The sequence below is a fragment of the Cadophora gregata genome (assembly GCF_030347475.1).
Source record: "Cadophora gregata isolate MNR1 chromosome Unknown scaffold_8, whole genome shotgun sequence".
Lineage (NCBI taxonomy): Eukaryota > Fungi > Ascomycota > Leotiomycetes > Helotiales > Ploettnerulaceae > Cadophora > Cadophora gregata.
The window spans coordinates 2,188,392-2,210,760 of record NW_026695931.1 but is presented as its reverse complement, the minus strand read 5'-3'; the positions used below and the strand labels follow the sequence as shown (position 1 = coordinate 2,210,760).

The 22,369-nt window shown below is 48.1% G+C and overlaps 10 protein-coding genes and 1 non-coding gene across 12 annotated transcripts; 4 read left to right on the top strand and 7 right to left on the bottom strand.

The window, feature by feature from the left end:
* Window positions 1–95: 95 nt before the first annotated feature.
* Window positions 96–1,407, bottom strand: ONS95_014246 (uncharacterized protein; the record flags this gene model as incomplete). Its single annotated transcript, XM_058507901.1, has 2 exons — window positions 96–657; window positions 710–1,407. 2 exons carry the CDS (start codon window positions 1,405–1,407, stop codon window positions 96–98), a joined length of 1,260 nt encoding a protein of 419 aa, XP_058357072.1.
* A 587-nt stretch (window positions 1,408–1,994) lies between these two features.
* Window positions 1,995–4,608, top strand: ONS95_014245 (uncharacterized protein; the record flags this gene model as incomplete). Its single annotated transcript, XM_058507900.1, has 4 exons — window positions 1,995–2,796; window positions 2,847–3,197; window positions 3,244–4,352; window positions 4,417–4,608. The coding sequence occupies 4 exons, from the start codon at window positions 1,995–1,997 to the stop codon at window positions 4,606–4,608; spliced, it is 2,454 nt and encodes an 817-aa protein (XP_058357071.1).
* A 223-nt stretch (window positions 4,609–4,831) lies between these two features.
* On the bottom strand, window positions 4,832–5,332 carry ONS95_014244 (uncharacterized protein; the record flags this gene model as incomplete). The annotated part of the gene is made up of 1 exon (XM_058507899.1): window positions 4,832–5,332. The coding sequence occupies one exon, from the start codon at window positions 5,330–5,332 to the stop codon at window positions 4,832–4,834; it is 501 nt and encodes a 166-aa protein (XP_058357070.1).
* A 1,109-nt stretch (window positions 5,333–6,441) lies between these two features.
* ONS95_014243 (uncharacterized protein) lies at window positions 6,442–7,323 on the top strand (the record flags this gene model as incomplete). The annotated part of the gene is made up of 1 exon (XM_058507898.1): window positions 6,442–7,323. One exon carries the CDS (start codon window positions 6,442–6,444, stop codon window positions 7,321–7,323), a length of 882 nt encoding a protein of 293 aa, XP_058357069.1.
* A 325-nt stretch (window positions 7,324–7,648) lies between these two features.
* ONS95_014242 (uncharacterized protein) lies at window positions 7,649–8,209 on the bottom strand (the record flags this gene model as incomplete). The annotated part of the gene is made up of 1 exon (XM_058507897.1): window positions 7,649–8,209. The coding sequence occupies one exon, from the start codon at window positions 8,207–8,209 to the stop codon at window positions 7,649–7,651; it is 561 nt and encodes a 186-aa protein (XP_058357068.1).
* A 12-nt stretch (window positions 8,210–8,221) lies between these two features.
* Window positions 8,222–10,412, bottom strand: ONS95_014241 (uncharacterized protein; the record flags this gene model as incomplete). The annotated part of the gene is made up of 6 exons (XM_058507896.1): window positions 8,222–8,263; window positions 8,315–8,772; window positions 8,920–9,007; window positions 9,062–10,172; window positions 10,221–10,296; window positions 10,355–10,412. The coding sequence occupies 6 exons, from the start codon at window positions 10,410–10,412 to the stop codon at window positions 8,222–8,224; spliced, it is 1,833 nt and encodes a 610-aa protein (XP_058357067.1).
* A 473-nt stretch (window positions 10,413–10,885) lies between these two features.
* On the bottom strand, window positions 10,886–10,967 carry ONS95_014240. Its single transcript has one exon. It is a non-coding gene; the product is annotated as a tRNA-Gly (tRNA).
* A 1,185-nt stretch (window positions 10,968–12,152) lies between these two features.
* Window positions 12,153–12,569, bottom strand: ONS95_014239 (uncharacterized protein; the record flags this gene model as incomplete). Its single annotated transcript, XM_058507895.1, has 1 exon — window positions 12,153–12,569. The coding sequence occupies one exon, from the start codon at window positions 12,567–12,569 to the stop codon at window positions 12,153–12,155; it is 417 nt and encodes a 138-aa protein (XP_058357066.1).
* Window positions 12,570–13,811: 1,242 nt separating this feature from the next.
* ONS95_014238 (uncharacterized protein) lies at window positions 13,812–14,651 on the top strand (the record flags this gene model as incomplete). Its single annotated transcript, XM_058507894.1, has 1 exon — window positions 13,812–14,651. One exon carries the CDS (start codon window positions 13,812–13,814, stop codon window positions 14,649–14,651), a length of 840 nt encoding a protein of 279 aa, XP_058357065.1.
* A 227-nt stretch (window positions 14,652–14,878) lies between these two features.
* On the bottom strand, window positions 14,879–15,735 carry ONS95_014237 (uncharacterized protein). The gene is made up of 5 exons (XM_058507893.1): window positions 15,590–15,735; window positions 15,401–15,543; window positions 15,273–15,329; window positions 15,151–15,217; window positions 14,879–15,102 (listed from the first exon to the last, which is right to left on the bottom strand). The coding sequence occupies exons 2-5, from the start codon at window positions 15,452–15,454 to the stop codon at window positions 14,960–14,962; spliced, it is 321 nt and encodes a 106-aa protein (XP_058357064.1). The 5' UTR covers window positions 15,455–15,543; window positions 15,590–15,735; the 3' UTR covers window positions 14,879–14,959.
* On the top strand, window positions 14,927–22,272 carry ONS95_014236 (uncharacterized protein). 2 transcript variants are annotated; one of them, XM_058507891.1, is made up of 6 exons: window positions 16,249–16,305; window positions 16,372–16,479; window positions 16,580–16,621; window positions 16,686–16,868; window positions 16,954–17,537; window positions 17,606–22,272. In XM_058507891.1, the coding sequence occupies exons 1-6, from the start codon at window positions 16,266–16,268 to the stop codon at window positions 17,807–17,809; spliced, it is 1,161 nt and encodes a 386-aa protein (XP_058357062.1). In that variant the 5' UTR covers window positions 16,249–16,265; the 3' UTR covers window positions 17,810–22,272. The 2 variants fall into 2 exon arrangements, with proteins under 2 accessions (XP_058357063.1, XP_058357062.1); XM_058507892.1 differs by having other exon boundaries at window positions 14,927–16,305; window positions 16,372–16,868.
* Window positions 22,273–22,369: the final 97 nt, after the last annotated feature.

Sequence of the window (22,369 nt, the reverse complement as noted above, 5' to 3'; positions counted from 1 at the left end):
CAGCAACCCACGAGCACCAGCCGAACCACATTCATCGACGTCAAAGACCTGCGTCCTGTGGCAATGCGGAAATGTTGATTATGCACAAGTCCTAACTATGTACCGAGCAATGCTGTTACTTGAGCTGCTATACTTGCTAGTGATGCAGAGGTCGCTGAAGCCGCCGCCGCCGCTTCTGAGGACGAAGATGCTGCAGACGCAGCAGCGGAACTCGCAGCATCCCTAGCAATGTCCAGACCCTCTTTCGAGATGACGAACCCTCTGTATGCATAGACTGCGGAATAAATGGCCGTAGCAGTCGATATGCACCCAAACACGAAGGTCATGATCAAAATCGCCACAAGCCCCATCCAGAAAGTAAGCCATTCTTGAGGATCCCGAAAATCGCGCAGACTTCTCCAGAAACTAGTCGGCTTGGACTTATATAAAGTATATATGGTGTCCAGGCGATCCCGCCAATGTACGAAAGACGACATAGATGGGCGTTCGGTGCTTGTCCATGACAAAGGGTATTCAGCTGATCTGGATATGTCCGGATGGTACTCTTTGAGATAGGCACTGGACTTTTCATACTCATGTTCGGACGAAGATGGGAAGAGTATCCCAAGCGTTCTGGTAGTCTCTAATATGAGACTTTCGGGAAGAATATTGGTTTTACTACACCATGTCAGACTTGTTTGCCCCCTTTCGTTTCAGTTGTGGAATTTACCTTCTCTTGTGTGCTACCAGAAACAACTTCATGGGGAAAACATTCAGTACCTTATCGTCCTCGTTGCTGTCGTCAAACAACAGATGATTAATTATGTTCTTTGTCACATGAGTCCTGACACCATGTAAAGAATTCAACGATTGCGCTGAGAAGTTTCTCTCTAATTTTGGGCCGAGTCTTTGCGCAGTTGTCAGCGCGGTTGCGCTCCGGCGCAATGCTCCGTTATCTGGCACGAATTGAGCTGATACGAAGTCAACAAGTCGAGTATTGTCGTCCCAAATGATAGAACCCGGTTCATCGGAGCCATAGTTGTCAGTCGTAACTGGTTCAAGGAACGGGATGGTGGTCCACAGCCGAAGTGCAAGATTGATTGAGGCGTTCAAGGCTGTATCGGTACTTGCTTGAAATTCCTGATGCTGCTTCAATGCCCTTCGCAGCTCTGGGCGTCCTATGGATGTCTTGGTCTCTCCAGTTTTCCAGACTTCGTTAATAATTGTCAGAATGTCTTCGTGGTTCTTTCCAGCAAGAGCAGTGAATTGAGTGCCCCTTCCTCCTGCCAGTCCCCTGCACACTTCTTGGTAGAATGAGAAGTAGGCGTTGAAGTCATTCAGGTCGTCAATTCTTATCGACCAGAACGCGAGTAAGATGGCTTCTTTCATTCCATCATCGAGTGGAGCGTCTATCCTTGTTCCCGGCATTTCAAGAACAATGTCAAGTTTCGCTTTGGCCGTCTCCAGTCATAACTTGGGCCCAGTGTTCTGAAAAAAAGATATACGGCTTGCCTCGTGAAGTCGTCCCTTCAAGGCGTTACGAAAATCAAACTGCGCTGGCACAATTTTCGCATATCTCACGCCGATTGGTTGGTGTGTTCAGCTGTGGCTTGTCCTTGCGCAACCTTCCAACTTGCAGCGTTCAGTCTCCCTACCCATTTGGTGTGTCCGGATAAAGTTGGTGCATGAGATGTGACATTAGCGCTGGGATGTGCATTTCAGCTGGAATATCAGGGGCTCTCTGCACTTGTTCGTAGCCTTGTCGCTTTTCATTGCCTTCCAAAAACAATACAACGCCATGACTATGCTGGAGAGATTGTTTAGAAATCATCTCAGGGTCCCAAGGAGCAACAAGAAGAATAAACGCATCGTTGTCTGAATAGCTGAGGACTCAAAGCTCCATAATCCTGTGAAGGTGGACGAGGACGAGGAGCTGCGACCAAAAGGCAATCCGATTGCACCATCCCATCATCCTCCGGCAGTACAACAGGAGCCAGACAACGTAGTTACAGCAAATGATGGGCAACAGACGAATCCAGAAACTCCTGGAACAGCTTCCGGGTCTACCCAGACTGCTACGACTCAAAATGTCCAACAACCAGCTACAAGCTGTAGCTGACACCGATCAGCCTGCTCCAGCGCCAGTACAATTAGTACCACCGTCAAATCCTAGTTTTGATGCGTTGACTGCTGGTTTACCGATGAGATATGAAGATGGTCTCTACATTTCACGAGTTCTCAATGTCCCTGACAGCCCAAAGAAGCAGAAGTTCTTCGATTCGGACCCTGACTTCGGTATTCGGGCGCAGCTGATGCCTTTCATCAGGTTCAGAGGGGACGATACGAGACTAGGTAATTATGCCGACTATGTCATGGGAGGCAAAAGCCCAAATGAGGTCAATTGGCAGCCCTTGGTCGTCATCTTCTGTGCCAACAAGCACCAGCAGGAGACGATTGTGAAGAGGCTGAAAAACATGTCACAAACAATTCTGAAAAGCTATGAATATGTCATAGTAACGGAAGAAACGCTGCTTGCTTCTGGAGAACTTGATTCGTCATTTGTCGATATCGAAGAGGATCATCGCAATGTATCCGGAGCATTTGACACCACTTTACCCACTCTGTGTGGAATGACATCCAGTGTTAACTATGATTTGTTAACGTCATCTCAGCAACATACTTGCTTCAAACTAGGGGGCCTCGTTTCGATCAATGAAAAAGTTTACGGTCTGACCACGGCTCACAAAATCAGCAAGAAAGATCCCAACTGGCGATTCCCGCTGAAGTCTCGGGCCGGAGCCGAGGCCAACACGGAAGGTACTTCCCCTACCCATTGCTGTTGTATTGTCTGACGTGTTCTGCTTCAGGACCAGGTAAGCTCGTTGCGGTCGGTCATCTGGAAGCTTTTGAGTATACATTTCCTCGTGATGTTAACTTCCGTGGCCGTTCCTGGGACTGGGCATTAATAAAGCTGCAAGATGACTGCATACGTCCGAACCTCGTCTCCTCGCCTTATCCTCACGATGGCAGCACTCCAGAGTACCAGCATGTTCCAGTACAAGGATATCTGCCTCGATCGGCTCTCTCTTTTGGTGAGGTTTGGGTGGTCGAAAGTCCTAGTAGCTCGATCCTCGCGGTTCTGATTGAACAGCCCGTTTTATTGGCATTCGGCGATAATAATTTCGAGGCATACTCAATAGGACTCACAAAGCCGTTAGGTATGAATATGACTCAAATATGTTGATCGATTCTGACAACCTCAAGAGGACGGATCTTCGGGTTCTTGGGTCATTCGAGACGGGAAAGTGTGCGGCTACATTTTCAGTCGAGTTGTGGGGAAACCGTGGGCATATATGCTACCTATCGAACCTGTGATTGACCGAATCTCGGAATATTATTCCTCGAAAGGTCCCTCGCCAGTCTCAGTAACCATTCCTCTCTACGACAAACAAGCAATCCATCCTACCAGTGGCGAAATGGTCCAGGTTGAGCCCATAAACGATATTACCCTTGATCTGTCAAGCATCGAAGAAAACAAGCCAGTTGCGACTTCCAAGCCAACTTCATTGGATGTCAGCGCGGGAAGTAGCGACAGTTCAAAGACGAGTACTGCTCCAGCGCACCCAGCCGGAACGCTAGCACCATACCATCCAGCTCAGCCTACGCCACTATTGTCTGGATCAGGTCTTGATGCTATTGAGACTACCATTGAAAGCAGCAGAGCTAATGACAGGGCAAGCGATGTGGCAAGTGATGTGGCAAGTCTAAGACCATATTCTCGTTCTTCCACTTCGCAACCTGAGGTTTCATCTGGTCGTCAAGTCCGGAAACCAGTATCGCTCGAGCCAAAGATGCCAGCACCCGAGCCATCTTGGGCGGATCGGGCAGGCGTTTCTCACATGGGATCATCTATGAATCTCCCTTACTCAAAGGACAAAAGGACGGAACTTCCTGAGAATCTTGTGGCCCGCCCGGCCAACCTCAATGGTCTCCATATTCAGCACATGTCATCTGCTTTAGCCATGTTCGAACGTTCAACAACCCGTGTCAGCCCACCACTGAAATCAAAAGAAAAGCTCTTCTTGTGGATAACATCGCGAGATGGGCAGCACCTGAGAGGACGCTTTATGACCGAATGTGTCATCTTCCAAGACTTTTTATATCGTTTCGCAAATACGTTTGCCGAACATCCCGTCACGTTTCTCGACAGCAAGACCTTGGCAACAATGTTGGAAGAGCCATCGTTCAAGGAAAACATCCGTCGTAGCATGAGTCAAACTAAAATCGACACTATTGGTCTCACCTGCCATGATATTGACAAACACGTCGAAAGATTGATGTCTATGATAGAGGCTTCGCACAATCGCTTATTGGTAAGTCTAAAATCATGCTGCAAGTACTTTTATATTCTTTTATATTTGCTAACAGTTCCACCAGTTCATGATTGAGATGCGAAAAGTTGTTTTCTCGAGGAAAGCAGCAGTAGGAAAACAACTGGACTTGATCACCGAGTGCAACACTCGACTCAGTCAACTCATGGCGTATCTTCGCCCACGAGAACCAGATTACGCACATCAGCATGCGCCTGATGTGGAGATACTTCAAAGGCGTCTTTCGTTGACAGACTAGGTTTCGAGTACCTTCTATTCAAGCTCTCAACCACCAAGCATACTGGAACGTGTGCAACCAGCCTTGTGTGTTCCAGCTGCCCGATTATCGTTCAGGACGAATATCACACGATAGTGGCTCTGTGAATACGCTCGTGACAAACCTGTACAATCAGTGAAATACAAAATCAGATCGACACATGTTTACAATACAGATTTGACACTATTTTGCAGCTCCAACCCCATTATACCCCCTTCGGACTCAAATCATAATCATTTGTCACCCTCCCACAAGCATACTTTGCCGCAACATCTACCCCTTCGCTTTTCTCTTTCTCAATCTTCTCCCTCAATTGACGATTCTTCTCCTCCACCTCCTTGCTCAACCTCACCTTATCCTCCTCGGTATACTTCGGCGGACGCAGATCATCCGCCGGATGAAAGAGCGCTTCTTCTCCAACGACATTCCGTCCATCTACTCCACGAAACTTGTCTTCAGTCTCCTGGCTCCAGGGCTCTGGAAATCTGTCGAGAAAGTTTTTTATTTGAGCTGGGCTGAATGCAACGGCGTCAACGACGTTGCGCTCGTAGGAGCCGTCGAAGGAACGCATCACGCCGTCATGGCCGAGCATGACTACGCCTTCTGGGTCGAGCTTCAGAGAGCGAGTGGCTTCTCTGTAGGAGGACTCTGCTGGAGCTGGCGATGAGGTGGAGGGAGTCGGCTGCGAGTTCTCTTGATCGGACATTATTGGCGAGTTTTATGAATGTTTGAAATAGGATTTTGAGTGCTGGATCACATCGAGCCAGACATGAATATAACGAGTAGTGGTCTTTTATGTGCGGCTTGGGATTCAAGTGATCTGCAGACGCCCTGTGGCTGCCTGGAGTGAGGCAATCTGGGATCATCTGCACTGCCACCAATAGGCTAAAAACACTGCAGGATCAGACATTTCGTCAGCTTACTTCTGACTTTGTAGTATGGTGTCAAACCCTTTGAGTTTCTATTGATATAGAAATTGAGTCTTGAGACACCAGGATGATTTAATGTTAGTCCACGAAATCCATGGTATCCCTGCCTGCACCCTGTGTCGATATTTCTCTGAAGCTAAGCGAAGCGTGAACCCGAAAGTAAATATAGGTGAGGGGTCTGGACACAATCAAGTGGCTCTGATCGAGTCTTCTAACTGTATTTATTGAAGTAACAATCCAGTGCTTTGACCAGATACCGACCTAGGACTAAATTATATTTGGATGTGGGTTTTCAGAGAATGACTTACGCTGAAGTAGATGGCCATGACTTCTCAAGCTTCTGGGTCTTGCCCAAACCCACAAGCGTGATGAGTAGTCCTCTTTTAGGCCTGAAAGTAAATCTTAATGTTATCCTGTGCCCCTGGTAGGAACAACATTCTTGAATTACCTTCTCAACAGCGTTCGCTCATCACGTGAGCACTAACTCCTGGCAGAAGAAATCTCCCTCTTTCCCCTCACATGGAAAATGAAAGAATCAACCGTAGTCGACGCAACGACCTCATTTACAATATATCATTTGCTAGCGCGATCACGAAATCGACTACAGATTGATAAGCGAAAGGGCGTGGTGGTGACAAAGTGGAAAGAGTCTGATTGGGTGAGTCACTTGCAGAGAGCCTCGGACGTAATTAGTGCTTCAGAGAGCAAGGAGCATATAAATCAACGAACTCTACAACGTGGACTCCATATTATCTCCGATCTAGAGTATTCCACTGATACAAAGAACATTTATAAGGTACATCAAGTTCCGTATCTCCTCCTGCACATCGTCAATCATCACGATTCATAGCTTCTCGTTAGCACAATTTATTCCTGCCATCTCAAAATGAAGCTCTCCTACACCACCCTCGATGTGTTCACCTCAGAACGATATGCTGGCAACCCTCTCGCTATTATTCGAGTTCCATCCGGCACCACCCTCACCCAGTCTCAAAAGCAAGCCATCGCAGCCGAATTCAACCTTTCGGAAATCGTCTTTCTTCATCTACCGACAGAAGGAAGCACCTCTTCCGAGCGCAAGATTGATATATTTACCCACGAAGCAGAAGTCCCATTTGCCGGTCATCCCACCATTGGAACCTCGCACTACCTGCTCCACACCACGTCCCAAGACGTCAAGACTGTGATTACCAAAGCAGGAAAGATTCCTATTGAGAAGGATGAGCAGACAGGTCAGGTCAAGGCTGAAATTCCGTTCGATTTCCATATTCATGAGAAGACTTTTGAGAGTCCTTTGAATGGGATCAAGAATCCGGTTACGAGCATTGTCAATGGAATGAGCTTTATCTATGTCGTTCTACCAGATTTGGAGACTTTGGCGAAAGCTAAGGAGAACTTGCATGGGAATACCTACGACCCATCTGTACTGGATGACGGGTGGAAGAATGGACTTGTAGGTACGATGTACCTTGTCGCTCAGGGAACGGATGAGTTTGGACGGAAAAAGTATCGTACGCGCATGTTTGGGTCGAGAGAGGATCCTGGGACTGGAAGTGCCAGCAGTGGATTGGGATGTTGGTTGGCTGGACAGGAGGATAAAAGTTTGGGAAAGGGGCCTTTCAAGTATGCTTTCACTCAGGGCGTAGAGATGGGGAGGAAGAATGAGATTGGGGTTGAGGTCACCAGGGGGGAGAATGGGGAGGGTATAAAGAGGGTTGTGTTGAGTGGTACTGCGACGCCGGTTATGGAAGGTACTTTGGAAGTTTGAGTTGGAGATCCAATTTTGGAGTTCGAGATCCAATGTCATAATTATATTTCATGGCATATAAGTACATTTAACATCCGCTCTCTTGTACCTTGAGATTATATCCAGCGCAGACTTCACACTCAGCAGAGTTCCAGGGCAGGATTCTAGACTATGAATAAAGTGTTGCGAGGACGGGTGAGTGCTGATATTCAGCTCATCGGCACATGGGAGTGAGAGATCGAGAAGTGAAAATTAATTATCAATTGTAAGAAAAGCTTTCAAGATCAAACGGCTTATCCAACAAGTATGACTCGAAGGCATGAATGAATAAGTCGCAAGCTTCCAATCATGCCGTCCGAGGTCTTGCAGGCAAGTCCTCAGACGTGGTCTGACTTATCTGCTCTTGGTTTGACTCTTTCTCCACCTCACTGGACAGACGTAGATGAATTTCCGTCTTCCCAAAAGTTCGCACCCACTCTTTCGTACTCATGAGCCCCGTCTGTTCATCCACACCATTGGTATCGACAGCAGCAAGCGACCTTCCCACCGAAAGATAATTGATCATTCTTCTCAACCTGCTCAAAGCCAGACGTGATCTTGACTCCTTGAAAAGCAGCAAAGACAGAATGAGAATCACTGACCCGAACCAACTAATCCAGCACACCAAAGCTGGGATGGCGTAGACATACTTGTAGGTGATTTTCCGTCGGAAGGTTTGGATTTCCATTTTGTGGTCGGGGAAGGCGGTTAGGACGGACTTTGATCCTACCATTGTGTTGGTCGCGATGTCTGTCCAGATTAGACGAGGTATTCTGTCGATTTTTTCAGGAGAGGAGGTCAAGTTGGCCCATTTGGCAGCCATTTCCTGATCCTTAGTAGCGTCGAAATCGAACATGGAGCCTTTCATGACAAGATTGCGCTAGGTGAAGGAATTGACTATCCCTGGAAGTCTCGTCGCTGCCTGCATTTGCTTAGCAATAATTTTCTAATGACCTTTTCATAAATAAATCACCATAGAGTCACCAAAGTACAGCTCAATTCCATCTTCATATGTCGCAGGAATGTAGAAGGTTTCGCTCTGATGTGTCCATAATGCCTGCGAATCTGAATAGTCTTTGTCGACAAGCCCCCAAAGAACTTGCATCTGGTGGATGCTCAAATTCAAGCCTGGATTTTCGATACCCCAGAGTGGTAAATCCTCGTTTGAGGCATAAACCTTGGGCTCAGCCTTGATGACCTTCAAGCCATCTAGAGCTGGGATGTCGCTAGTCTCGTTGTACTGAAAGTGTACGGTCTTTATAATGGCGCGGGGCGAACTTGCACAGACGTTGATTGAACTCGTCCATTCTTCAGGAGAACCTTGAGAATCATACCTCTTGGCACGAGGTGGAGTTATAAGGTATGTGCAATCCACATTGACGAGTCCGGGTCTGAAAAGTTCGGTTCCGTTTAGGGACTTGCAGGATTCAACTTGAGCAATGTAAGCACGATAGTTCTTGTATGTGAATATCAGAAAGTGCTATTTTCCACCTGCATGCCTTGAAGCCAATTGCAGATTTCAAGTGCTGCCGAAAGAAGCAGCAACACGATGCTACGATCTACAAAAAGAGCGCTTACGTCCGAAAGACCACGTCAGGTCTGATGTATTTCCATTCGATGCCCATGGCGAGTTGATGCCCAGGGATGTCCCGTTCAACACGGTTCCCTAGAGCTGGGTCAGATTGGACGAGAAATATAAACGGGGTAGAATTCAAAATACATTGTCAGTATTTATGACGGAGTTCCACATAACCGCGTACGTTGGCTCCGTTAGGCTACCAAACACAAGACTGCATCTATCATAACCGGAGCTCAGAAAGGAGCGCACCAAATCACTGTCTGAAGTGATGTTGTACGCGCCAGTGCTGAAATTTGACTGGTCGAGGTTCAGTAGCCATGAAAGGTGGTAGTCAAAAATTGCTGCGGCAGTGTTTGCACGTCCAAGAAGATCTGGGCTTGAAATTGTATTTCCAAAAGTGGGAAATTCAATATCGAGTTTTGGGTCGACGCCATCCCCTTCACGCAGGAGCCATGTATTTGTACCGACGAAAAGTCCTCCCACCGAGAATGGAGCCAGCTGGAACTCAGTGGAGATGGACCAGTTGGTATTGACACAAACAGTGTCCGGTTCGAGCCAAAGGATATCTTCTGTCCAAGCTGCTCCGTGAACTGTTTGGGGTAATTCTGGGACAGTATGATTCCGAAAGCCAACACCGCCATTGATGGCATCGATGATCAGTCCTTCTCTACAAACAATAGAATCGAGAAGCAGGGTGTGCTCAGTCCAGTAAAAAGTCCCTGTTGTGTTCTTCTTAGCGGTCAAGTTATGCTCGTTCGATGAGGCATCGAATTGCCGAAACTGGATTTCGAAGGGACTTGAGATGAGGCTCCCTCTTGAGCCGCTGGAGAAACATTCCGTAATGTTTTCGGAGATATAATTCTGGTAGAAGGTCACTGGCATTTTGCCATGATCAGTCATTTCAGCTAGGACTGTCACGGTATCATTCTCCCTCACGCCTGGGCAGGGCGATTTGCCAAAATTGCATGTTCGAGAATTGGAATACTGCTCTCGACTGCCCGCTGCTCCTCCAAATGCCGAGCGGTCCTTTGCATAAAGAAATGTGGCTTCTGTTTTGCCGCTCAGAAATATAGCTTCACCCAGACCGATCGGAGTCAATATGCCAGCAACAGCTAGGAGCAGAGTTGAGATCAGTGCCAACCAGCTCATGAACACTACACGGGTCATGACCCCTTCTCGTCGCCCTGCGGCAGTATCGCATGACAGAATTGATGGCCACACGGTCGATTGAATGAATCGACTTATGACAGACCTAGAGTCGTCTAAATATCTAAACTGTGGATGAGGGTACCCCGCTTACCAGGAGATGGCTGTGCTTTTGTTTCTCAAGGTGCCAACTAGCACTAAAACGTGAAGCAGTGGAAGGGTGACTTGCACTTATCGTCGGAAACGTTAGTAACCTCAGAAGGGGAAAACGGAGCATAATAGACTTACGAAATAAAAGACCAATGTTGATAGCACCTGCGACCTGACCCACTGTGTATTCAGCCATGTCTTAGTATGGTTCAGGAGGGTTTGCAAGAGCTTGACTTTGTGGGTGGGTTCGAGGCAGATAAATCGAATGCAGACATATGAATGGGAGACCGTGGAATTGTCACAAGAGGAAGGTAGCACAGTTAATGCAGTAAGATCCCGGTTGAAGTGCAAATGATAATATGAATGTTACACCAGCGAATCGGTAGATCGACGGTGACATTGTGGCAAAGCAAGGAGGTTTACGACAAGAGTCGCCGCAATATATTGCAACGGCCCAAGGCAGGCAAAGCAAGAAGTCTATTAACATACGCCATCTTGGGGCTGGCTTTCGACGCAGATTGAAGCCTCAATTTTTGCGAGTAAGACAACAGCTGAAAGTCAAGTTCATGCAGAGTGTCGAAAAGTACGTGCAATGTTTGCCTGAAAAGAAAAACAAATAAAAAAGATAAATCCCTCAACAATAAAGGGCAAAAAATTAATTTAATGTATTGCGTTCGCCGGGAATCGAACCCGGGGCCCATCGATGTTGTCTGTATGGCAACGATGGATTTTACCACTAAACCACAAACGCTTCTATACTGCTTGTTGAGCAGCTGACTTGTCGGGAACTGCTTATTTGAATATGTTTAGTGGATAGTATTTTGCATGGAATGGGAATTATGAAGTGAATGTGCGGTGGAGTTGAAGTGGAGTATTTATGCAGGGTAGAGAGGTGAATCCACTTTGCTCGCTTGCTTAAGCAGGGTAAAGCAAGGCTAATGACACATAAGTTTGGTCAAGTAGGTAGAAGGTATCGAAGGAGAAGAAGTTGTTCAAAAGGGGGATGCGCTGTGGAATTCCTTGGAATCAGATCCAGAGATGTATTGGGGAAGGATCAAGCACAGCACAATATTAGACAAACACGACAGCTTCATCTGCAATGGCTTGAAACGAGACAATCCATTTATCTGTTCGTGATTGGTGATATTGTATACAACGCCGCTGACTCCTCGCTTCATTAGAGATATTTGCCAAGCCCTATTCTATTTCATCAAACTTGTCATCTGACCCATTACCATCCCCCACGGCCGTGGTCAAAGAAATGTCTTCAAATCTGCAAACAACAAGAACACATCGCACTTCGATTGAGCCAATCGTGTGCGGCACCAGCCAAAGAAACTTTCTGAAGGCTCATTCGCTAGAAACAATCGCTCACTGAAAACCAAGATCTGGAAAGCAGAATATACAAGGATTTACCACAGACAGACGTCCGGACTAGGAGCCTACATGAACATGGCATATGCTTCGGTTGGCACACACGAACTTCCAGGCGCGCCAGCGGGCAGTCGGCCAGACAGTCTAAACATCTCAGCTTCAACCTGACTTGCTCGGCAGCGGCCTCTCTGCGTGCGTTCTCAAGAGCCGCAAACTGAGCTTGGTAGCTTGCGATTACGCCTTGACCCGCTGGAAAGGGACCCTTCCCCCGTTTGGCTTCTACTTGCCTGTTCGAAGCTGGTGGTGGAAGAGTAGGCTGTGGTGCCGCATCTTCCTCGGTCCTCCCCAGACGACAGTTCGTCTGCCAGGCGACTGCACCGCTGTCTGCTTCACGCACTTCCTCGGCAAGTCCCAGTTGTCTCTAGGTTTGCTCTTCCAGCAACAACCGGTGCTTCAAGTATGATGCATGGTCTTTGTCTTGGTAGCTTCCAGCAATCGCTTGAGCTTGAGCATCGTGTCCTTGATTTCGCGAATCGTTTGCGACTGGTGTATGTCCAGCCAGCTAATGCCTCGTTCCAGTCAATCTCCTTCCATTCTCCTGCTCCAGAACCATCTGTTGCATATGATAGTCTTCGCGCGAAGAAACTACATTGGACTCTAGCGAGTCTCTTGCTCTCGTGTTGTTGGCCTGCTTCTGCTCGGATTCCGCCATCTCTTGTCTAGCCATTAAGAGTCGCTTCCTGTTCTGTATTTCCAATTGTTTCAACTGCGCCCAATATCGCTTTTGCCTATCCTCAGACACTGGCACTTGAGGGTTGTTGACGGCATCGCTCGCCAGGCGTGGCTCGACATGGAACCTAGATCCATCTGCCGCTTGAGGTAGAGGTGCTTTCGCGGAGGTGCTTTCAGCAATCGATTCATCGTCCGAGAGGGGCTGGCTCTTGGGCCTCAGTGGCACATCAACCCTGACAAGAACCATCTTTGGGATATATGGTTCTGGATAGGAAATGGCAACTGTTATCGCGGAGGCTCGAGGAGGTTGTTCGCCCGGCTGTCTTACAAAAGTGCAGCCCTCGCTCAAAACGTCACCAGTTTAACGTCCTGTTTTCAGCCGCCAAGTCTTATCTTTGGGCTATCTTTCTTTTAATGACATATTGACTCGACTAAGCTGGGCGCATGTACGCCCTAATGCTTGTGTTGGTGGACGGGAAACGCAAGATAAGGGGGAAGTTGATATCTGAGGAATGGAGGAGCACATGCAAGCCAGCAAACACCTCTCAGGAAGCTCGCCCCGCCAGATCCGTGTCGTTTACCAGGGTGTCACAAACATCGGAGCATAGTTCGAGCACGTTTGGACTGGAGAATTCCATGGGTCCATATGGCTATGATAGCGACTACTGACCACAAATCTCTGCAATCCTCAAACAGGGACGGGCATGTTGGTGGTTTTGGGATACATATAATTCATGAAAATGTATCGGGTCACATGACTTTTCATACTGTCACTGTGCAATGTCCCTTACCTATGAAGTCCTATCAAGGAATGTGTAGGGGGTACCCCCTACAATACCCGAATAGCTTGATTCCGAAAATACACCTGCTTCAACAGCACCTGACGACGCATTCTAGCTCAGTGGGAAATCATCCAGGCCTCGCTTGTCTATCATGTTTCAACTCCACCTCTGAATCGTTATCCTCGACACCCCAGGTGTCAACCAAAGTATCGCGCCTGTGCGAGTGACATGACTAGTTGCCGCGAATGGAAACACCGGAAGGAAACTTTACAGACGGCTTCCAACTTCAACGAAACCAGTCACGGATGTAATGGCCTATGAGATGGTTCCAATCGCATCTAGCCAAGGTCTCACATGCTCAGATGACAATGGTACTGGCAGAGATGTCCTGGTGAGTGCTGCAAAGCCGCGTCAGTCCAGCCAGACTGTCTGAGTTCGAGGAGTTGCACGTTGAGAGCACGCCCGGTTGAAGGCTTCAGGTATCATTGAAAGCTTGGCATCTGAAACCCTGAGTGACAGTCCGCCATCTCAATGCGTTCAAACATAAGGCATACACTTATTACCCCTCTCATCACGATACCCTCCATCTTCTGGTCTTTATCTGTCTTACTTCTCTTTTCTTTTCTTCCGATAGTCTCATCGGCCGGTCCGCTTTCCAGTACATACCTTTCCAGCATTCTTAGCTTTAATTTCGCAGTATTTTCAAGATGCAACTTCATTCCATTCTGTTCTCTCTTTTTTTGGTCGCCTCAGTTATTGCAAAAGGCGATAAACAAAAGTCCGAAAAGTCGCAGTGTAAGCAAATTAGGAAGCTCCAGAAGTTCGTCGACTTGGCCTCGAACACCACCAAATTGGAAGAGGTCACAAACAACAATGCCACAAAGGTAGCAGAAATACAAGCCGAGGCATCTGCTGCAGCGACACAGCTTACAACATTGCAAAGCAATGCTACTCTGGTATCAGACTGTGCCGTTATAAATGCTTCAGAGGAGCAGGAGGACCGCTGCGAGGAGACACTTGAGCTTCAAGCATTTATTGCATTTGCATCGAATACCACTGCCCTCGCCGCCCAGACCAACAACAATGCAACCAAAATGGCTGCCATCCAGGCTAAGGCCTCTACTGCAGCCACCAAGCTCCAGGCTTTGACGAGCAATTCGACACTGCAAGCTGCTTGCCCGGCGATCCTGCAGAAGGAGGAGTGCAAGGGTATGAAGAAGCTGGAGAAGTTCATTGAGAAGGCGAATAACCAGACACTTCTCGACCAAGCTACGAACGGCAATACCGCGAAAGCAGACAAGATCAAAGCCGAAGCCGTGCAGGCTCAGGCACAGTTGACGGAATTGCAGAGTAACAAGACTTTCATGGATGCCTGTGCTGCTTTGGGTATCACTGGAAAGACTGGGAAGGGAATTGATAGTGGAGCTTCTACTGAGGCAGCAGCTACTTCTGGCAAGAGCTCTGCAACGCTTGTGCAGGTTGGAAGTATTCAGTTCACGATGCTATCGACCATTTTGGTCGTCGCTGCTGGGATGTTCTTTTTGTAAGGGGATTGAGGCAAGGATGGACAAGCTCCTCTTCATCAAGATTGGCTGCTTCACAGAGAAGGAATACATTCGTTTCTTGTTACTATAGATTTTGGGATGGATTTTGCTTTGGTCAGCTCATCCTCAAAATGAAATGATTTCCTCAGCTGTAACATTGCATTTCCATGAATGGTGAGTGTAGGCTTAAACAAGGTCACGCGGAATCAATCAACGACATGAGATAGACACCTCTTAAAAGTCAAGAGCTCACCACTCGAATATTCTATTCTCTAAACGGTACATGCACATATCTCCACAACCTGCCTCCTCTATCTGGATGCAAATCCACCAATTGGCTTGATCGTCTTGATATCAAGTGGAGCACTGACCAGTCCCTCTCCTTGAATACTGGCTCCCAATGCTTGAAAGTACTCGGTCTTGAAATGAGCATCAAACGCAGCCTGGTTATCATCTACGACTTCATCAGCAACACTCCCGCCCAATTAGCCAAACTACTTACATGTTTCTTCGACAACCAAGACGTTCCCCTTCTCGCCATTGAACTGCTCGAAAACTTGGTACTTGGACTGCAGAACACCGTTAAAAGTCTGACCACAGTTGTCTATATTTGATTGGACATACAACGTCTTTCTCGTGCTTGGAGACTTTCTCGGCAAGGCCAGTTAAGAGTTCCTTGAGCTGGAGACAGACAGGGGAGCCTGGTCAGTATTACGATCTCACAAGACCTGCCATCGAATCCAAGGACTTACACGGGCTTCCTTCCCCGCAGCAGGAGTCAGAATGGCAACAACTTGGACAGACATAGTCGGTTTATTTCAGGGCTGGGCTTAGTAGGGTATTTTGACAACGGATGTATCTCGTGATCAGGGATTGATTTTGGAGGTTGAATACACTTTGATATCAACATACGTCTTCCTTCTCTCCTTATATACTTGTACCTTCATCGCAAAGTCCGAATCTCCACCCCTTCATCCTCGGCCATTCGTCCGCTCGCTAAGCTCGCTAGTAGTAATCAGTACAACTAACTCGAGCCATTATCGCCGCGGCGTTAAGCTGATGCTGAACCGCTGTGCTTGCTTCCCATGTAACAAAACATCGCCTCGGCTTCGGACGAAATCCGGAGTTCACCCAGACCACAACAGCTGATGCATGTACATCACAGCCTTCACCAACACCATCAACAACTCAATACCGAAGAGTCGAGACTGGCCCAGAGAACCGTCTCCCAAATAACATCCTTGCTAATGATGCATTCGTCGGTCATCTTCCCTAGTCTGTAGCGTTTGACCCCGCAATGCGGGGTCGATCCTGGCCCATGAGCTCATTCGAATTGGCACGATGGTGGCACCTCAGGTAAGCTGGACGGATGCTACGGAGTGAGGAGGGGATGGTGAGAAAAGTGAGGGGTTAGAGGGGATGAGATGAAGTACAGTAAGAACAGGGGGTTGTCCTTTCTCTCCCCGTTCTTCAATTATTCTCTGTTAAATGTTCTGTAAACTGCACTTCTCATCGTCTGCTCTGGAACGATTCTCGACAAAAGCTATACCGTAAACTACGATACGAGCTAAAGCGGAAAGTCAATTCAGAAAGGATAGTATAAGCAAGCCAATCACGATGTCTCAGACTCAGACGATGAAAGCTGTGGTCTATCAAGGTGTGCATTTCCTGTCTCCTTTTGGGGACTCTGGTTAGAAGAACTAGTACTGATAGAGTTACACAGAGCCCTTCAAGGTGACAGTTGAAGAACGTCCTCTGCCAAAGCTTGAGCATCCCGATGATGCATTGGTCAAAGTGACGACTGCTGCTATTTGCGGATCGGATTTGCATAGTATGTACACACCTCAATAACCGAAATCAGACCGCCGTTACGAGGGCGGTTAATTTCGTCAAAACTGACCAATGAGAGAGTACTGACACCTCTTCCAAAGTGTATCAAGGACGAACCGCTGCAAAGGGTGGACTCTGCTTCGGTATGTACTACATAGTGGAAAGATCTCCTCGCCTAGAGTCAAGACATTGGCTAAATCTACACAGGCCATGAGAATATGGGCACTATCATCGACACAGGGACCGGCGTCTCTCTCCTCAAAAAAGGCGACAGAGTAGTCATGCCATTCAACGTCGCCGATGGACGTTGCAGAAACTGCGAAGAAGGGAGAACAGCCTTTTGTACCGGAGTCAATCCCGGCTTCGCTGGGGGCGCTTATGGTTATGTAGGTAAGTCACGTACCTTCATTTCCCAACGCATGTCCCTGAACGCTTCAGATGTCCAACAGGTAGCTGATTTGCCATATCTCTGTAGCCATGGGCCCATACCAAGGAGGCCAAGCTCAATACATTCGCGTTCCCTACGCAGACTTCAACTGCCTCCCCCTCCCAGCCGGGACAGACCACGAAGCGGATTTCATCCTCCTGGCCGACATCTTCCCCACCGGCTGGCACGGCGTCGTACTCTCTGGCTTCAAGCCCGGCGAATCAATCGCTGTCTTTGGCGCCGGACCCGTAGGTCTCATGGCAGCATACAGCGCGGTCCTCCGCGGCGCCTCAAAAGTCTACGTCGTCGACGCCGTCAAGGAGCGCCTAGCAGCCGCTGAGAAAATCGGTTGTGTGGCGATCGATTTCACGAAGGTGGATGCGGTGGGGGAGATCATCAAGTTGAATGGCGGGATGGTGGATAGAAGTGTCGATGCAGTTGGGTATCAGGCGTCGGCGAAGGATGGGAAGAAGGAGGCGCCTAGTATCGTGCTGGAGAATTGTATCAAGGTTACGAGGCCGACGGGCGGGATTGGAGTTCCTGGTTTGTATGTACCAAGTGATCCTGGGGCGCCGGATGAGAATGCTGGACAGGGCATGCTACTAATTAGTTTTGGGAAGCTGTTCGAGAAGGTCGGTGGTGATTCCCGCTCACCGTTTCCCCCTTGTTTGTCTGAAGTGGCTGCTGACTGGGGGAATAGGGACTCACGATTGGCACGGGCCAATGCAATGTCAAGTCTTATAATCGGTACCTCCGAGATATGATTATCTCTGGTCGTGCGAAGCCGTCATTTGTCGTCTCGCATGAGATTGGGATCGACGATGCACCTGGAGCGTACACGAAGTTTGACCGAAGAGAGGATGGATACACGAAGGTGTTGATTCATCCCAATGGAGGATTCTGAGATCGGTGCCTTGTGATGGGATGTAAGTCGGTTGCAGGAGTGACGTGTCGTTTGTCCTCAATTCAAACTTTAACCCCGGACTTTGAGGCTTCTTTATGAGAGGCCGAGCTGTACTCTGTAACCTGACTCGCTATTAGTAAAAATGGTCTGTGTGAACGGTCGATACTTGATGTTAATACATCCGATATAAATTATAGGATTTCATAGTGAATTATGCCCAGGGCCCATGCGGTGGTTCTTAGGTGTCCAAATTCCGTGCAGCAACTTCCTATTAAATTACCAGCTATAGCGCATGGGAGAACTGCATAGAGAATTGAAAAGCCAAAAACGCGACTTCGCACTGTGCGAACAGTCGGATCAGGCATGTGAGGAGTTGCTTGAACATATGCTGGCTTCCAACTTTGAAGACAGAAGAGCGTTTGGAGAAAAGAGGCAGAACTGGAAGATATTCTTGGAGCTGAGGGAAGTGATGATGATCCTTTTGACATTGAGATATCAGTGACAGCGAATTCGACCGTGACAGCAACACCAGTACTGACTGTCCAAAGTTGCCGGCCAGGTAACAGAACTAGATACGACTCCAATCTTCAGTATAAATTTATCCGACAAATGCGGCTGTTGTCCACTAATCGTGCCTCACAAGTTCCTAGATCAGGAGGGGCAGGGGCTTGCCAGCACTACTCTCCGGCGCAGCGTAAGCATTGCTTGATACCGAGCAAATAGTTCCGGTTAATCGTTGTTATTATAAATAAGTGCGTGCTTACGGGATAGGGAGTATGGCATCGCCTCTACTTATCTAGGTAGGTACCTGGTGGAGCTAAATCAGGCTAAATCACGTGATACACTGACTTGATATGGATGGCTTCGTCGTCTCGAGGAATAGATCGCAAGAATTTAAAGCGGAGAATATAAAGGACTTGGATAGAAGTGAAAAGTGGGACACACAACTGCAAAGGTACATTTGACTTTCAATGACGAAACCCCGCCTCCGAGTCTAGAGTCTACGTGATGTGCCTATGCTGGAAGCCACACTTCCCTACAATGTGTAGTTGTCCGCAATAACGTTGAAGGGAAAACAGTTAGAATGAAGTCAAAACAGCAGTCATGTCCAGGGCGACGCACTCAGAGATGTATCGAGTGACAGTGGAGAGAGAATTTGCAGCAACTCGACAGTTGACACCACTTGGCTGGAGCTTCATACTGAGAGCACAATGCTCAATGTCTCGATATAGATAGAACTAGAACAACCAGTTGCATCGTTTACGGCCGACGATCAGATCAAGATCCAGACAACATGTGACGCGCATGCATTTGCATGCCAGCTTCCGCTTCAAGTGGGTCTGTGGTTCTGTCGACTACGAACGCCGAAGAGGATAGAAAGTGCACATGGCAACGGTATATATATAGCGTATAGTCATGTGCCTCCGCGTAGCTGAGTCGAGTCAACCTTCCGAATCCTGGAGAGTACTCTTGAGAGCAGCGGTAGCCAGCCAGTGAGTGCTGCTGTGGGCAACGTAAAAGATCACTTCCGCAGAATCATGAGAGCAAAGGGATCAGGCCAGCGAAGTAACTAGTATGTAAGCTTGCAAATGAGTGAACCTTTCTAACCAGCCGCAGCAAACGAGTAGTCATTCGACCTATGGAGGTCGAGATCGTTCGCGCGAGGTTGACCATCACAGTCGATTTGAGATAGACCGAGAGGACTGGACACCGTGTTGCATGTGGGCGATTCAGTATTGATGATCGCGACAACGGAGCCAGGCCGTGGAAGTGGTGGAAGAAGGTCATGGAGAGCGACTGTTGTCAGACAGCTTGTCGCCGTCGCTCACTACAGCGTTTGGTACAAACGATCCGGTACAAAGTAATGGAATGATTTCGGAACATTCAATCTGTGCTCCACCAGCTCCCAACCTCTCAGAGAGCGACAGCCGTGCTGTCTAGATGCATCCCTGCTTGCGGACGTCCTTATAATCATGCCAGAGCGATGAAATCCCTGGTTGGGTAGTATTTGTTGCTGATTCATTGCCAAAGTCTTGCTGGATGTGGCCGGTCGGCTGGTCAATCAAGAGCTTCGTTTGAGAAAATTGTTCACGTGACCAATAGCCAAGTGTGGGATGTTGTCCAGTTGAGCAAGAAAGCGCACTTTTGGACGATGGGAGTGTGTTCGTGTCTGCATGTGAAGGAAAGAGGTGAAGGAAAGAGAGGTCGACTGAGGGGACAAGGCAGGTCACGCTTCCTTCACGTGACGTATCGGAGGTCGAACAGGTTGGGGCATGGTTAACAGCATCCACGGTGTACGGAGTTTACGCCACAAGAGTTGGATTGTTATTCGAAGGACCACTGGTCGAAGCAAGCTCGCCTGTCGTTGAAAACAGGCCGAAAGAAGACATATTGACCGCACGTGATTCGCCCTCCTTTTCGTAACCGATCTCGGCTATGAGTCAGCATGTTTGGTTTTCATGACACATCAACAATGTCCGTACAACTGGCACTACAACTGCCAGCACCATAATGTGAACGAGGAATGCGGTTGTGTCTGAAAATGGATCGCTGGTCGTATTTTTGAGGCGCTGTGAGACCCAACAGTGGAAGTTCGTTTTTGAAGTTGGGACGGGTGGGCTGTGTTCGATATAGTTTGAATGGATTGCGTAATGGCTCAGATGGTGTATGGCGCGTCTTGTATGGGAGGAGCAGATTTGAGGTCGGCGACGAATTCATAGCAGACACATAATAGCATCATCATTCGAGAATGGGATGGAGATAGATATGGCCGACTTCGTGCATTTGATCTTGAAATTTGTTGAAGGTGGTGTTGGACCAGAGTCTTCTCATCGGCGCAAAGGACTTGACAACCAACAGCTGTCTAAGAACGATTTATTTAATCCATCCTAACAATCGAAGGTGCTCGGATATATTGAGCACGCTGGAGTTCCGCTCTTGAATGCTGTTCGTGTTGTCGGTGGGCGCAGAATTGTCGCAACCCGAATGGCAAAGGTCATGCGGTCGCAATTGCCAAGATCTCCGAAGATGCCGCAAGGCTGAGAAAGTATGAGGCCGGCGGCGCTCCAGCCTGAGAAAAGAAGTCGGCTTGAGGTTCCTGAACATGATTATTGTTCTTTTGAGGCTGGAGTGTTGGATGTGCTGATTTGCAATGCAAGCGCTGATGGATAACCGATGCTGCTGAGAGGCGCAGATGTGCATACCCCATTGGCGCTTAACTCCACATGCCGAACAAATATATCGTCAAGCCAATCCAAAATATCCAACTGAAATAGTTTGTGATAGTGGGCAGCGCGGGTCGGTGTTCAGTGTATTAAGCCTGTGTTGCGACTTCGGTGTTGCGGTGCTCTGAATAGCAGACGGGAGCTGATCATGCAGGACTGGTGGCCGCTCAACAGAAAATTTCCATTTTCAAGACGTTGTGGTTAGATAGACCTAATTGAGTTTGACTTGGAACTGGGCATCATGTCTCGTTGAAAGTGATATCTGTTGGTCTCATGTCGAGTTGGTGGGAGTCCAGGCTCAAAATCAGAGTTTAAATTTGCCGGTCGCACAATTGTTTCGGGTGCCGAACAGACAACTGGTGGAATCATCGACTGATTTCCATCGAGGTGCTGAATGAGAACGGCTGTCGGTGAGTGGAAACAGAATGATGTCTTGGATGGAATGACACGTGTTGTGATGTAGGCAATCGTGAGGCAAGGCGATGGGTGGTTGAAGGTCATGTCACACACCGTCTGCCTGCGCCTATCCGACTTTCGAGGACCGGGATACAGATATTCAGCAACCGAACATGCTGCAAATGAAGGGAAAAAAGTGACAAGAATGACAGTCAAGCCAAGTAGGCATCAGGAAAAAGTAGAGTTCGTGCCAAGGTCTTATGTATTGAGGTAATTCGTGTGGGTGGTCCGCATCACGGTCGCAAAAAATCGCGCGAACTTTCACACACGACTTTTCTTGAAAACCTCCACGAAACTGACAACCACGTAATAAAATAATACTGCGTACATAGAAATATAGATAATCAATTGAAGATTCCGCCATTAGTTACAGCGCAAAATAAAATTGTGGTGGTGGGTTGTGGCTGATGATTCGGTGCTGGTGGTGGGAAGATCGTGATGGCTTCATCTTGGGGAAATGCACCACGCAGCTTTCTCGAGCAACATGCTCTCCACGCGTACAGATTTGGATATTCTGCTTTGTAGTATGCATTCATATGATGAGAGGTTCAATCACAAGGACAGCTGGTGTCATACCAGAGTGTGTGTGTGGAATGGCTATTGAAGTCGCATCACGACGTCTTCTGGAAATGACGGATCTCGACGTTCGATGATTTTGATATCATGCGGCAAGTTCGACAGTGCTAGGAGATACATGAATCAATTGGGAACGGAATTTGAATACACTAGGACAGATTGGAATGGCTTGCAATCGACAACGAAGTTGATGCGTTGGCACGTCGCTCCTCTGGGGGAGGGAGTTGGGAAAGAGATGGTGGGCGAGGGTGTGTCTGGCAACTTGCAAGAGTCTGGCGGGAGTGTCCCGGATCACACGACTGCG

Coding starts and splice junctions, on each gene's coding strand:
- ONS95_014236 (XM_058507891.1), top strand. CDS start 16,266: ATGTCTCAGACTCAGACGATGAAAGCTGTGGTCTATCAAG. Junction 16,306..16,371: donor GAAAGCTGTGGTCTATCAAG/GTGTGCATTTCC, acceptor AGAGTTACACAG/AGCCCTTCAAGGTGACAGTT. Junction 16,480..16,579: donor TTGCGGATCGGATTTGCATA/GTATGTACACAC, acceptor CCTCTTCCAAAG/TGTATCAAGGACGAACCGCT.
- ONS95_014237 (XM_058507893.1), bottom strand. CDS start 15,454: ATGTCTGTCCAAGTTGTTGCCATTCTGACTCCTGCTGCGGGGAAGGAA. Junction 15,330..15,400: donor CTGCGGGGAAGGAAGCCCGT/GTAAGTCCTTGG, acceptor GTCTGTCTCCAG/CTCAAGGAACTCTTAACTGG. Junction 15,218..15,272: donor CCAAGCACGAGAAAGACGTT/GTATGTCCAATC, acceptor GGTGTTCTGCAG/TCCAAGTACCAAGTTTTCGA.